The sequence below is a fragment of the Gopherus evgoodei genome, chromosome 10 (assembly GCF_007399415.2).
Source record: "Gopherus evgoodei ecotype Sinaloan lineage chromosome 10, rGopEvg1_v1.p, whole genome shotgun sequence".
NCBI classification, from domain to species: Eukaryota; Metazoa; Chordata; order Testudines; family Testudinidae; genus Gopherus; species Gopherus evgoodei.
This window is the reverse complement of record NC_044331.1, coordinates 52,175,447-52,188,626: the sequence shown is the minus strand read 5'-3', so window position 1 is coordinate 52,188,626 and position 13,180 is coordinate 52,175,447. Positions and strand designations below refer to the sequence as shown.

The following is a 13,180-nucleotide window of genomic DNA, read 5'->3' as shown; positions in this document are numbered from 1 at the left end:
TGGGCCTGAGTGCACCACATTGCAAACCTTTGGCATTGTAGACAGATAGCCACTGGCTCAGGGACACATCTACAGGTCTCTGCCTTGCAGCAGGTCCCAGACTGAGATATGGTGCAGTGCCCTGGCTCAGAGTGATGGGCTGAAGCCAAGCTCTTGCTCCAGTGGGATTCAGCCATGGCCTACAATGGAGCTGAATGCCATTTGTCAGGGCTAGTGTGGGACTATTAGGATGTCTCTGGTCTTTGCCAGGACTTGCTACCCGAGGCCCAGGAATCTCCATCCCCTATGGATGGAAACCTTGGCCTTGCTACAATTGTTCTCAGTGCCATTCGCAGACCCCCACTAAGCCATCACCACATTCACAGGGCTCACTACATTGATCTGGTTGCTGCTGTCAGGTCGCTGGATTTCTACAGCACCCCAGTGCTGAGCCCTGCTCAAAGTAAGGGGCCACGGAAGCAGCAGATGCAGAGGCTGGGGTAATGCAGATTGAAGTACGTGAAAGGCAGTCACAGCATTCTCAGTCAAGAGCATCTGGCAGAATGAACTTCCAAAGACAAGGTGAGTGTGGTGGCTGATCACTTGAAAACTTCCTCTGTCACCCTACCCACTGCTCCCCCTCTTCCCCATCAAAAACTGAGAGCATACCCCAAGTTGGGCTTCCACTAAACCCCACAGGGGGCAAAGAGCCAGAGAGTTCACTAGGGACTTTACTATTGCTTATCTATTGTGTGCAGTAGGCATCAGTGATGTGCAGCTGTGCAAAACCCAGAGAGGAGGTTCTTCGATTGAATTATTTGTAACCCTTACTCATTTCACATAAATATCTGCACGGGGTGGAGTACGGGGGTTAATGCATTTAGAAATGCAGCTTATTTGGTTGTCCCCCAAGGTTCCAGTAACAGGATGGCAAAGGCAAGGCTGTAGCTGCAAGAGTGAGTGTGGGAGCATGCACGAGAGCAGCAATCACGTGGCTGTGCCCACCTGCCAACCGCACACAAAGCCTGAGTGACACCAAGATCTTCAAGGAGTTCAGCTTACAGAGAAGCTGGATGTCTATGAGCACTGAGCACCCAGCAGTGCAGGGGCAGGAAAGGGAGGTGCAGATACAGAGCTCTTGAATCAGGCAGCTCGCTCACTTGACGCAGCTATTTTAGAAAATCTTAGGGTGAAGGCAAGGCCAAGGGAGTGGCTAAGGGCAGGTCTTCACTACCAGCTGATTGGGCTGGTAGTGATCCATCTATTGGGGGTCAATTTATCACATCTAGTGTAGACGTAATAAAAATCAATCCCCGATCACGCTCCCCGTTGACTCCAGAACTCCAGCTCGTGAGGTGGAAGCAGAGTTGATGGGGGAGCGGTAGCAGTCGACTCGCCGCCGTCCTCGTGGCCAGGTAAGTCGACCTAAGATTCACCCTGAAGTTGCATCTCTTAAATCGACTCCCCTGCTAGCATAGACCTGGGCTTAGATTCACAACCCTGAGCAGGAGAGGATGACGTTTACAACAGCTCCTATCATCCACCCACAGCAGAGTTCCCCTGACAGCAGTGGGAGCTGGTACAAAATTAAGGGATAGAATATCACGGCCTTTGTGAGATAACAAAGCTTAGCTATCAGGTATTACAGGCCAGATCCTCAGTAGGTTTAAACTGATGTAGCCCCATTAAAGTCAATAGAATGATGCTGATTTACAGCAGCTAAGGAGTTGGACCTATTTGGGGAGTACTTAAACGCCGTATTACTCAGTCTGCATTAGTTTTATCCTTGGGTTCTCTCTATTCCTCCTCCTCTCCCCCAGTTCCCTGCCTGTGGCTCTCCTCACCTGCAACTGAATCAGCAACTGAATAGTTATCACTGGCACAGAAAATGATTGTGCTTTAGCATTAACATGCCATTTAGATTACGAGTGGAAGGGGAGTTCACCACCTTCTGGAGCCAGGGTTTCAGGCTGGCTGCAGACTCAGGTAACAATACTATCAGTTTAGTTGATTCTCATTTCAAAAGGTTTTCTTCACAGCCATTCAAGCTAGAGGCTCATGGTAAGGGCAAGCCAAATTCTGCAAAGGTTGAACGAGTGGCCTGGTGCAGTCTCTGGGCCGGCAGTGGGACACGAGTGGTGTAGAAGATGCCATGGTGTTCCAGGCACCAGCTGTGGGACTGGAGCCCGCTCTGGGAGGCAGATGTCCCTCACCTGTGCTTACATAGCTCACAGATTTTACACTAGGCAGAGATTCTAAAAAACAAAGTACAAACTTTATTTTGTTTCTTTACAAAGGCACAAGCCTTTTTTTTTTTCACTTTCTTAACAAAATATAATAGCTTCTCGATGAACACAAAGACCTGAAAATCGTAAAAAAAATACAAAAAATGAAAGAAAACAAACAGAGAGAAACAGTTGTGGTCAGGGAGGAACCTACCAAATACCCACAAGGCTCTACACAACACTGGCCTAAACCTACAGCCAAACAGGAAGCGGGCAGGGGAGGGCAGAAAGGAAACCAAAACACAACAGAAAAAAGAAACAGAAGCGACACAATCACAGAACAGAACAGCTCTTCTGACGGGGCAGACCCCACAAAATGGATTAAGTGCTTTAGGAGGAAACAAAGGAAAAATAAAGAACGTGAAGTTGATATTGTCTTGTTGAGCATCTCCTGCCATCGGGGCCGGAAATGATGTGGGTTTGTAGGGTTGGGATTTTTTTAAAATCTAAAGCAACACCAAACTGAAATCTAGTCAGTCAATTTTTAAGCAAGCTCAGAGTCCTTTCAAGTACTACACCTGCTCCCCAACCCCCCCGCCCCCCCATGTTTCCAGTGGCCTTACAATCCCATCTTTCTGTTTTAAAAAGTATTTTCTTACCCCTGTTGCCATTTGTGGGGGTTCTTCCAAGGGAAGTGCCCAGTGATGCAGGAGAAGTAGTGAAACTGACCACACACAGAGCATTGTCCAACGTGCCAAGTAACCTCAACACATTCCTCTCTATCCTCCACTAGTCAGCTTGAGAGCAGGAGACGTGTTCTGTGCCATGGGACTTCAGTTGACGGTGTCCCTTAAATTTTTTTTCTTTTTTTCCTTTTTTTAAAATAGAGAAACTACCAACAAACAAGAAACAAGAACTCAGGCCGGCCCATGAACAGCCCAGTGCCCGTGCACCATCCATCGCACCAGTGCTGGATAAAGCCGGGACTAGTTTTACAAGATTACTGTAAGTTGGGTTTGAGTTTTACAAAACCACAAGCGATTTGGTTCCAGGTCCCAGTTACCCGAACCCCCAAACAGTTCATCTGAGTTCAGATCCTGGGTTCCAGTTTTGGCCCATCTCTAGTTAAAAACAGCCCCCCTCCCTCCCCCAGTGCTGGTTCACTGACACAGCACCCCCTTCCCGCCCCCTGGTTTGCTTTCAACTGCAGCATGAACTTTCAGCGTATCTGGTTCTAGCGCTCCCATTTACAGTATTGAAAAAGGTCATAAAAGAGACCCAAATCGCATTGTATTTTTTAAAAATTTCAGCATATTCTCTGACATTCCCCTCCCCCAGTCCCACCCCTTTCCCTGCTGCTGGCTGGGGAGTGTCAGGGCAGCTCCCCCTCCCCTGAGGGATCTTCCTTGCTCTGATCCATGGAGTCACTGTCATCCCCCCCTGTGTCGGAGGCGGTGTCAGAATTGGAGGGCTCCAGGCACGCCCGGACAGGCGTCACGATGACCGCACGCCTCTGCTCCTCCTCCTGCAGCTGCTTTTCCTGCGTCCCTTCAATGTGCTGAATTGCCTGCCAAGGGGAAGGAACAGTGAGAGGAGTGGAGAGGGAACCCTGGCCACAGGGGCTTACATCCCACAGGGAGGAGCGCACCACTCAGCTATGCCTGTTTATCCCCTGGTGCCTGTGTTCTCTGGAGGGGTCTCCTCCAGAGAGGCTGCTATCACTCTCCTCCCCTGCGAGTTCTGGACTGGGTCCCCAACAACATTAGCCACTAATCTGCTTTGCAGCGCCAATGACCTAGCCCCATCCTTGGGTACCTTGGATGGAGACACGCTGCATCCCAGGTCAGACACGCCAACAGTCTGGTTCTCACCTCCTCTGCAAAACTGAGCCATGCTAGGGAGTGGCTGGGATATCCAGCCTGAACAGTGCACAGCAGCCCTTAGCTTACCCCCAGCACTCATCAGCATCACATGGGTAGCTCACCGGACACACAGCTGGGTTTGCAGACCCTTCAGGGGTACGTAGTTATGCTGCAATCATGGGGTGTGACCGCAACTTGTGCGCATATACCCAAGCTAGCTTTGATCTAGCTCGCTCGGTTACTGAAGCAGGGAAGCTGCTGCAGCAGCACAGACCGTACTTGAGCAGCTAACTCGGGCTGAAGCCCATGCTGCTTGGGCCAGCTGGATTAAAGCTCTCAGGTATACCTCCACCTGCTGCAGTCATGCCTCCAACTTCAGGGCAGACCTCCCGACACAGCGTAGAAGAGAACTGGAGGTGCTGCTTCTCTCCCGGAAGCGCCGCTGCTCTCCCAGGACCCAGCACAGGTGGGATGCTGTCCACACATCCGGGGTGGGAACAGCAAGATCTGACGCTCTTCTAAGGGCTCTCTCCTAAGCAATCCCATCTCCAAGCCTGAGCCCATGGGAGTCTCAGCCACAAGAACCACTGATGTTCACTCAGTGTTGGGGTTGTGGGGAGAAGCCCAACCATTTCTCCAGGGGCCCTCAAATTCTCCCCACGAAGGAAAGTCCTGGCCTTGGAAGATGCCCTGTCCTAAATTCTCCCCTTCTTCTGACAGGTACTCCCAAGTTCTTCTGGCTTCCTCCCTCCCAGATTTTCTCCCGTACCTGAACAATGGTGTCCAGGTTTTGCCTGGATGTAGAGACTGTGTTGATTACGGAGGATGGGCCCATGGTTACCACGGTGACATGATGGGAAGGAGGTGGTGCTGGTACAATCACAGTGGGATGATGGGTAGGTGCTGGGGGACCGTGTGCTGGCAGGAGCTGGGGAGAGAAAGAGATGTCATTGAGTATGGAAGCTGCCCAGCAACACCTCCAGTGCAGGTGAATCCAGTGCCCATGAGCTCCAGGACGCACAGGTCACAGCACCCCAACAAAGGGAATGGAGCCAATATGTGAGCTCCACGCCCAGGAAACACTCAGTCGACAGACTGCCATGCATACCCCTTCCCTCTTCACAAGGGCGGCCAACCCCTCGCCCTCTGCTCCAACAGGTAGGAGCTCAGCCACAAGCTCTCTGTGGATTGAGCCAAGAGAACAGCTCTGGCAAGTCCCCAGATGGCACAGCTGGAGTCTCCAACCATGCACACTGCTTGCCACCCACCAGCTCTGTGGCTATACCAGCCTGCACCAGATGAGGACACTGCAATGCCACCAGTCTGTCAATTCTGTCATACTCCAGAGCAGGGTCACTGCCCTCTGGATGCCTCCAGGGACAATTCAACCACCTACAACCTGATGTCAGGGATAGGCCCTTAGAGCACTAAAACACACCATCATCCCTTCTCCCCCACCCCCACCGCCTTAGGGAAGGAGCAGAGGCTGGACTGGCAGTGTGCCTGAAGGATCACAAATCTGGACTCTACTGGCAACCCCCGACACTTCCAAAAATAAAGGTTACAGGATCTCACAGCTGGGAAGGCTGAAAGACTGATAAACTGGGGCAGGCAAATGATGCCAGCAGACCTGCCAAATGCCCCTCAATCCCAACCAGCAGCCCCCTTCCATTCCAGTCCACATGGCGCCAAATCAGAGAGGTGGCTTTGGGAGTTGGGTGAGATTCATTCTGTTATTAGAGATGAGAGCTGAGTCCAGGCATTTGGAGACAAAAAGAACAAAGACAAAAAAGAGGTAATTCACTACACCCCCAGCCAGGGGAGAGGGTCGAAATGAGACCATAACTCTTGCATTCCCTTGAACGCTTCGGAGTTGGAGGAAACATCTGACCTCACACATCCTTCTCAGGGCTCGCATGGCTGGCAGCTTAGAAATCCAGGGTGCTATTGCAGCAGGTTTGGCTGAGCTCAGGCCTTTACAGTGGGCCATGTCTATGCTATCCCCACCACCTAGTCTGGGGAGTCCAGAATTGTGGAGGCAAAGCCCAGTTATCACACAGATTCAAACCCTTTTCATGGCTAAGAGCACTTTGGCTTGTCTTGGTGAGGTTCTCAATCAGCAGCGGTGAAGCTCATCACCAATTTCTCATAAATACTAAACTATTAGGTTCTGATTTCAGAATGATTCTTCCCCCCACAGCCCTCTTGGGATTTGAAGGCCATGGGCACAGGGAGGGCTCTCGTTTGAGGCGCTAACCAGCCTGCATAAGTATTGACACCAAGCCCATTGTTCTAGGATCACACTTCCCCTCCCAGCTGAGCCCTGCCCCTCCACCAGGGGCTCACTGCCCTTTGTGGGCATGAAGAAGAGTGGCACGGTCTAGCCCCTATCCATTCCATTGGGTAGAGGATCTGCAATAAAATCAGTGCTGCTTACACCAATGCATCAGCCTGAGCTAACATCCAATGAGACAAAGTGGTGGTGGGAGAGTTTACTTCCCCCAGCTAGCTCGTTTCAGGCTAGCTGCAGACTCAAGAATTTCTGCATTGGTTCATGTCCGGACATTTATCTTCAGAAGCACAAGGGCCAGAAACGTCCATTAAAAAAGCCATCTTTAATTCTGCCACATGTGATTGTGTCCTGCAACTGGAAATCCAGCAAGCTAGCCAGATCCAGCACTGCTTCCCAGCTGGCTTCCAGCAGCACCAGGCTGAGGAGAGAAGAGGAGGGGGACATGCAGAGACCACCTCAAAGGAGAGGAGTTACTTCTGGACAGTGTCCTCATGTAGCTGTGCTGATCCCTTCCTTCCCAACATTGGCTCTCACAGATTCCCACTGCAGGAGAGCAGCCAGCAGTAACCTCTGCCGAGCGGGGCTGAGAAGCCCTGCCAGGTGAAGTGTGACCAAACCTCAGCCCTAGAAAGCAGCATCCATTTTGCTGCAGCGTTTGACAGCAGCCTCAACACAAATTTCAGAAAACACCACTGAGCTCCCATCACACTAAGCAAGTCAGCTCGAGATGACCTGTCACAGGAATGGACGCAGACTCTTACCCACTTTGCCTTCAGGACAACATAGCTTGACTCAGATTTTTCTCCAGAGGCCATAGATCAAACCAGTTTGGCTTTCCACACTGCTTAGTTCTGAGCAGCAGCTACCAGCTCTTAACCCTCAAGGTGCACAAATTCCCACACACCCCAGCACAAGGCTAGCTTTGGGGGAGACAGGCAGTAGCGACTGGCTGAAATCAACAGCCATAATAAGAGTCCAACACTGTTTGTCCGAAGTTGGAATGAGGTCGAACCACCACCATGTCTTTGGGGGAATGTCAGAAGAGGGGAATTGGCTAGCAGGCATTTAGCTCCAATCCTTTCAGTGTGAGGGGCATAGACAGGGAGATGCACAAGGCAATTTGGATAACCCCACATTCATGCCCATGGAACAGCAGGCCCGAAGTGAAACGTAAAGTTCACAAGAACACTTAATGGTTTCAATAGGGAGGGAAAACTGGGAGGTCCCTTTCACAGAAATACAGGAGGCAGGACATAGCAACCAAGGAAACTTTTCGTTTCTCAAAGCTAACCCTGGCTACTGCAGAGGACAGGAAGTCCAAAAAACAGATAAAGTCAAGGCTTTGACCTTGAGCACCTAGCTCCATTGGTAGATTCCAGAAAGCCACCCTGCTGAGAAGCTAACAGCACTCCCCTGATATCCTGAGATAAGCTCCACCTGACCTCAGAGATCCAACATGCTGCAAGGTCTGGATACACTACACAGCTGGGGATAAGAAATCTTGACCTAGGAAGAGGGAGAAGTGAATGGATGGCCTTGGACAGAACCATAAGCTCTGAGAATGGAAACGATCAGTTCTGCCAACCTATGCTGGCCAGTGACAATCACTCTGCTCCGTCCTGACAATTCTTACTCAGTATGTTGGGAGGAAAGGAAACCGGAAAATTTAGCTAGTGTAAAAGGGATCCAATCCACACTGGGGATCACTGCCTGCTCTCAGGTGGGTCTGGGATGCTTGTTCTGACATGTACCAAACAAGTTCACTCCTGGTGACCCCTCCTGCAGATTCAAGACAAGCCGCACAGTCTGAGTGACAGCTCATGATCAGCCACACTTTAGGACTCGTGTCATTGGTGATGGTAGGTTGAAGTGCTCTCAGACTAGACTGGAAGTATCCTCCACATCACCTGACGAGCAGGACATCACCCTGCAAGACGTTCTATTGCAGCGTCCATTAGAGTCAGAGCACTGAGATGCCAAAGGGGAATGATCACATCCACAATGGTGAGTGCTTGGTGGGCACACAAGGCTGCACCCTTGCAGCCATGACACTGGGGGTATGCCTACCTACAGAATTATTCCGATTTTACAGGAACCGTTTTTTGGAAACAAATTGTATAAAGTTGCGTACACGCGGGCCACACTAAGCACATTAATTCGACGGTGTGCGTCCATGTACCGAGGCTAGCGTCGATTTCCAGAGCATGGCACTGTGGGTACCTATCCCATAGTTCCTGCAGTCTCCCCCCCCCTTGGAATTCTGGGTTGAGATCACAATGCATGATGGGGCAAAAACCAGTGTCACAGGTGATTCTGGGTAAATGTCATCAGTCAACCCTCCCTCCATGAAAGCAACAGCAGACAATCATTTTGCGCCCTTTTCCCTGGATTGCCCTGGCAGATGCCATAGCACGGCAACCATGGAGCCCATTTAGCCTTTTTTCACTGTCACTGTATGTCTACTGGATGCTGCTGACAGACACGGTACTGCAGTGCTACACAGCAGATCCCTTGCCTTTGCAAGTTAGCAGAGATGGTTACCAGTTATATTGTACTGTCTGCTGCTGTCATAGGTGCTCCTGGATGGCCTCAGTGAGGTCAGCTGGGGGCGCCTGGACAAAAATGGGAATAACTCCCCAGGTCATTCCCTTCTTTAAGTTTTGTCTAATGGAGACTGAATCCTGCCTAGAATATCAGGCAAGCCTACTAAAGAACCAGAGAGGCAAACAGCTGTTCCGAGTCAGAGCCCCAGACATCTCACAGAAATGATGAGCTGCATGCCATTCTAGTGGGTGCCCCTGCAACAACCCCACCCATTGCTTCCCTCTTCCCCAACCCCTCCTGGGCTACCGTGGCAGTTATCTCCCCATTTGTGTGATGAAGTAATAAAGAATGCATGAATTAGAAAAAACACTGACTTTATTGCCTCTGCAAGCAGAGATAAAGGGCAGGGGAAAAGGCAGCCTCCAGCTGCTATGGTATTCCAGGCAGCACTGAATCATAGAACACCAAGGTTGGAAGGGACTTCAAGAGGTCTAGTCCAACCCCCTGCTCAAAGCAGGACCAAGCTCCAGGCGGATTTTTACCCCAGTTCCCTAAATGGCCCCCCTCAAGGACTGAACTCACAACCCTGGGTTTAGGAGGCCAAATGCTCAAACCACTGGGCTATCCCTCCCCCAGTAGCTCAGTGGTTTTAGCATTAGCCTAAACCCAGTGTTGTGAGTTCAGTCCTTGAGGGAGCCACTTAGGGAACTGGTTTACACACACACACACACACACACACACACACACACACACACACACACAGTCTGGGAATTTGCCTCACTTTGAGCAGGGATTGGACTAGATGATCTGAGGTCCCTTGCAACCTTGATATTCTATTCTATGTATTAAATAGGGTACAGGCCTGTTTCTTTTGCAAATAAGGATACTGGGACTCAAGCCTTTTCCCTGCTAGGGTTCCTGTACTCCTTTTATGGCCTCACTTTTCAAGGGGCCAAGATCTTCCTCTTGGAGCAGTTTTGTATACGTGGGATCCTTGCATAGGGGAAGAGGGCTTGGCTATTAGCATGGCTTCCACATTCCATGAGTGCTAGGAACCAGCAGTCTGAAGAAATGGGCTTGTCATGCCTGAAATACTGGGAATGGTCCACAAAGGGAGGGATAAAACAAAGCATGAGGACTCAACATCCCATGAGTGGTTTGAAGTGCTCTGGTGCCACCAGGAGCTGAGGCCAAAGAGTAAGACTTGTGTCAAACAGATAAGTAAGAGTTATAGAACAGAAATTACTTCATATCTCTTTGCCTGTAAAGGGTTAACTCAGTAAGCCTGGCTGCACCTGACCAGAGGACCAATCAGGAGACAGAATACTTTCAAAATCTTAAGGAAGGGAAGTTAGTGTGTGTGCTGTTAGTTTTGGTTGTTCTCTCTGGGTTCTGAGAGGGACCAGATGTGCAACCAGGTTTCTCTCTGATACAGTCTCTTATATGTCCAGAATAGTAAGTACTAGGTGATAAGGCGAGTTAGGCTTATGTTTGTTTTCTTTATTTGCAAATGTGTATTTGGCTGAAAGGATTTTAATTTGTACTTGTATACTTAGGCTGGGAGGGTATTCCCAGTGTCTATAGCTGAAAGACCCTGTAACATATTCCATCTTAAATTTACAAAGATAATTTTTACCTTTGTTCTTTCTTTAAATTAAAAGTTTTTCTTGTTGAAGAACCTGTTTGTTTTTTTATTTCTGGTGTGAGACCCCAGGGGACTGGATCTGGATTCACAAGGATATTAGTGGGAGAAAGGAGGGAAAGGGGGAGAGAGAGAGAGAGAGAGGTTACTTTCTCTCTGTGTTAGGATTACTTTCTCTCTCAGGGAGAATCGGGGGGGGGGGGGGGCAGAAGAAGGGGGGAACGTGAATTTTCCTCTCTCTTTAAAGATTCAAGGAGTTTGAATCACAGTGATCTTCCAGGGTAACCCAGGGAGGGGAAGCCTGGGAGAGGCAACAGTGAGGGGAAGGGTTTATTTTCCTTGTGTAAAGATCCAGAGGGTCTGGTTCTTGGGGGGTCCCAGGCAAGGTTTTGGGGGACCAGAGTGTACAGGCACTGTAATTCCTGGTTTGGTGGCAGCGCTACAGGGTCTAAGCTGGTAATTAAGCTTAGAGGAATTCATGCTGGTACCCCATCTTTTGGACGCTAAGGTTCAGAGTGGGAATTTATACCATGACAACTTGTCTTCTGATTGGATCAGAAGGGCTTCTTAATGGTCTGGCCTCTGCAGGCAGCCAGCTCCTGAAGAGTACTGCTGGTAGGTGTCCCCTTATGGAATCTAACTGAAGATTTCCTGTGGAAAACAGATAGACTCAAGCCAGGGATGCACCCATGGACTTCCATCTCTCCCAAGACCACATCTGCCTCTGAGCTGAAGAGATCTGTGCTTTTACAAGTTCAGTTCATAGCTTACACCTGAGCTGCAGCAGAGTGACCAAAAAACCTGAGCCAGGAACATGTGCTGAGAGAGACATCCAGATACATCAAAGGAAGACTTGAGGGAACCAGACACCTCCTGGAACATCTCCAGAAAGATCACTTAACCAATAACTGTAGCTCTCCAAGAGTTGCACCTCAGCATTCACTCATGGGATAGCACCCAATGTCCCCAGGAAATGTACTGCTCATGGGGCAGCTTTGGACTAGAATGAGAGAATTTATCTGACCATAATTGCCTCGTAACTGGCTGCTCTCAGAGAGCAGGCAGATGAAGGATAAATCTCGTTTCCAAAACACATCCACTCACTTGGACACTGATGACTCCTCCTCTGTTCTAGACTTTCCATTTGCAGCAGCAGCCACAAGTTAGCCCCAAGGTCAGATGCTGGAAAAGATAAGAAACGCCAGCCTCCCTTAGAATCTAGCCTGAAGGACGAAGACATTTCCCACTTGACAGAAGTGGAGGTAAGGGTTCCAGACCCTTTTGGTCCCCTCCAAAAGAACACCTGTGACCAGCGAGGGCTGTTCTCTCTTTTTGGCCTGGAGCTCCAAGACGTCAAAGGCCTGAGTGGCTTCCTGAGGTGGACTACTAGAGGAACAGCACTCTTGCCCAGCAGATCCTGAAACACCATGACAGCTCCAAAGGCTGGAAGAAGCAGTCAAGTCAATGCCATCTCGAGAGGAGTCAAGAAGATGCCTCCAAGGACTGTCCCTCCAGAAGCAATTTCCTCCTCCGCAAGAGAAAGCAGCTCCCTAAAAGCACCGCCACTTACTCCAGGGAGTCAGGAGGCAGCTGCAGTAGAGGGATCCCCATAGAAACCTTTATCATCTTAGGAGGAGACCCTGGCTTCACTCCTTGTAGAAGAGGCCAATTTAGAAGGAAGAGCAGCATACTGCTAAAAGGTGCCCAGTGCCCATGTGTATTAAATCTCACAAATCCTGGGGCTGTCCAACAGGACAGCCAAGTCTCCAAGGACATTCTTGTGGCTGAACAAGGTTCCCCCCGAGGCGGAACTACAGCAGAACTTTTGGGCCAAGACTGCCATAGTACTGAGCTGAGAGCTGGGCAGTGGGGCCCACAGCTCTGATGACAGCACCAGTCTGCACCAGGACTCATCTCCATGGTGCCAGAAGGTGACTGTTCTGGAGAGAACTTCGGAGGAAGCAATCCAATGGAGCCTGTGGGGGAGTATATAGGGGTCAATCTCACATCCAGGGATTTCTCTCACACACACACGCCCCCACCCACCAACTGTGACTGGGTGCTGCTGGAAATCTTACCAGGTGAAATCTGATGGGCACACCCAGGCAGGTGCCACTTTACTCAGCCAGGACTTGAGGAACCTTTCCCTTGCCAGGAGTCTTAGGATTCAGGAAAGCCAGATCTGATGGCTGGATCTCTGCTGTAGCCCTTCTTTTCTGTACCATGGATGGACTTTGTTGCTGGGCCTCTTGGAGCCATTCTGAATTCCTTACAGGGCACCTTTCCAGCAGGATGACAACCCCCTACAGCCTAGAATTTTGCATCAGACTGTGGCACTAAGCGAGGCTTAACAGCCACCTCACTTGTTACTTTTTTTAAAGGAGGTCACCCAGATTTATATGCTACTAGAGCAGGTCCTAGATCTGAACCCAAAGGAGCCCAGAAAGGCCAAAAGAAGAACTTACAGGCTCAGGCGCAGCAAACAGCCCTCTCCCAAAACGTTAGAGGTGCATATGCCCGTCTGAAGCAGGGAACTTGGTGAAGCAGGACAAAACCATCTGTGCTCAGCCTGTAAACAATCTCATCTCAGGCCAAGCACAAAATCTTGATGATGTGGTCCACAAAACCCTACAAT

General features: G+C 50.0%; 1 protein-coding gene across 5 annotated transcripts in view; it reads right to left on the bottom strand.

The window, feature by feature from the left end:
* Nucleotides 1-2,232: 2,232 nt before the first annotated feature.
* Nucleotides 2,233-13,180, bottom strand: part of TFAP4 (transcription factor AP-4) — a 41,726-nt gene continuing 30,778 nt past the window's right edge. For all 5 annotated transcript variants that reach the window (XM_030577148.1, XM_030577149.1, XM_030577150.1 and 2 more), the window contains 2 exons: nt 4,836-4,994; nt 2,233-3,771 (listed from right to left, as the gene is read on the bottom strand). In XM_030577148.1, coding sequence (XP_030433008.1) covers nt 3,577-3,771; nt 4,836-4,994 — 354 coding nt within the window. In that variant the 3' untranslated portion in view covers nt 2,233-3,576. The remainder of the gene's footprint in view (nt 3,772-4,835; nt 4,995-13,180) is intronic.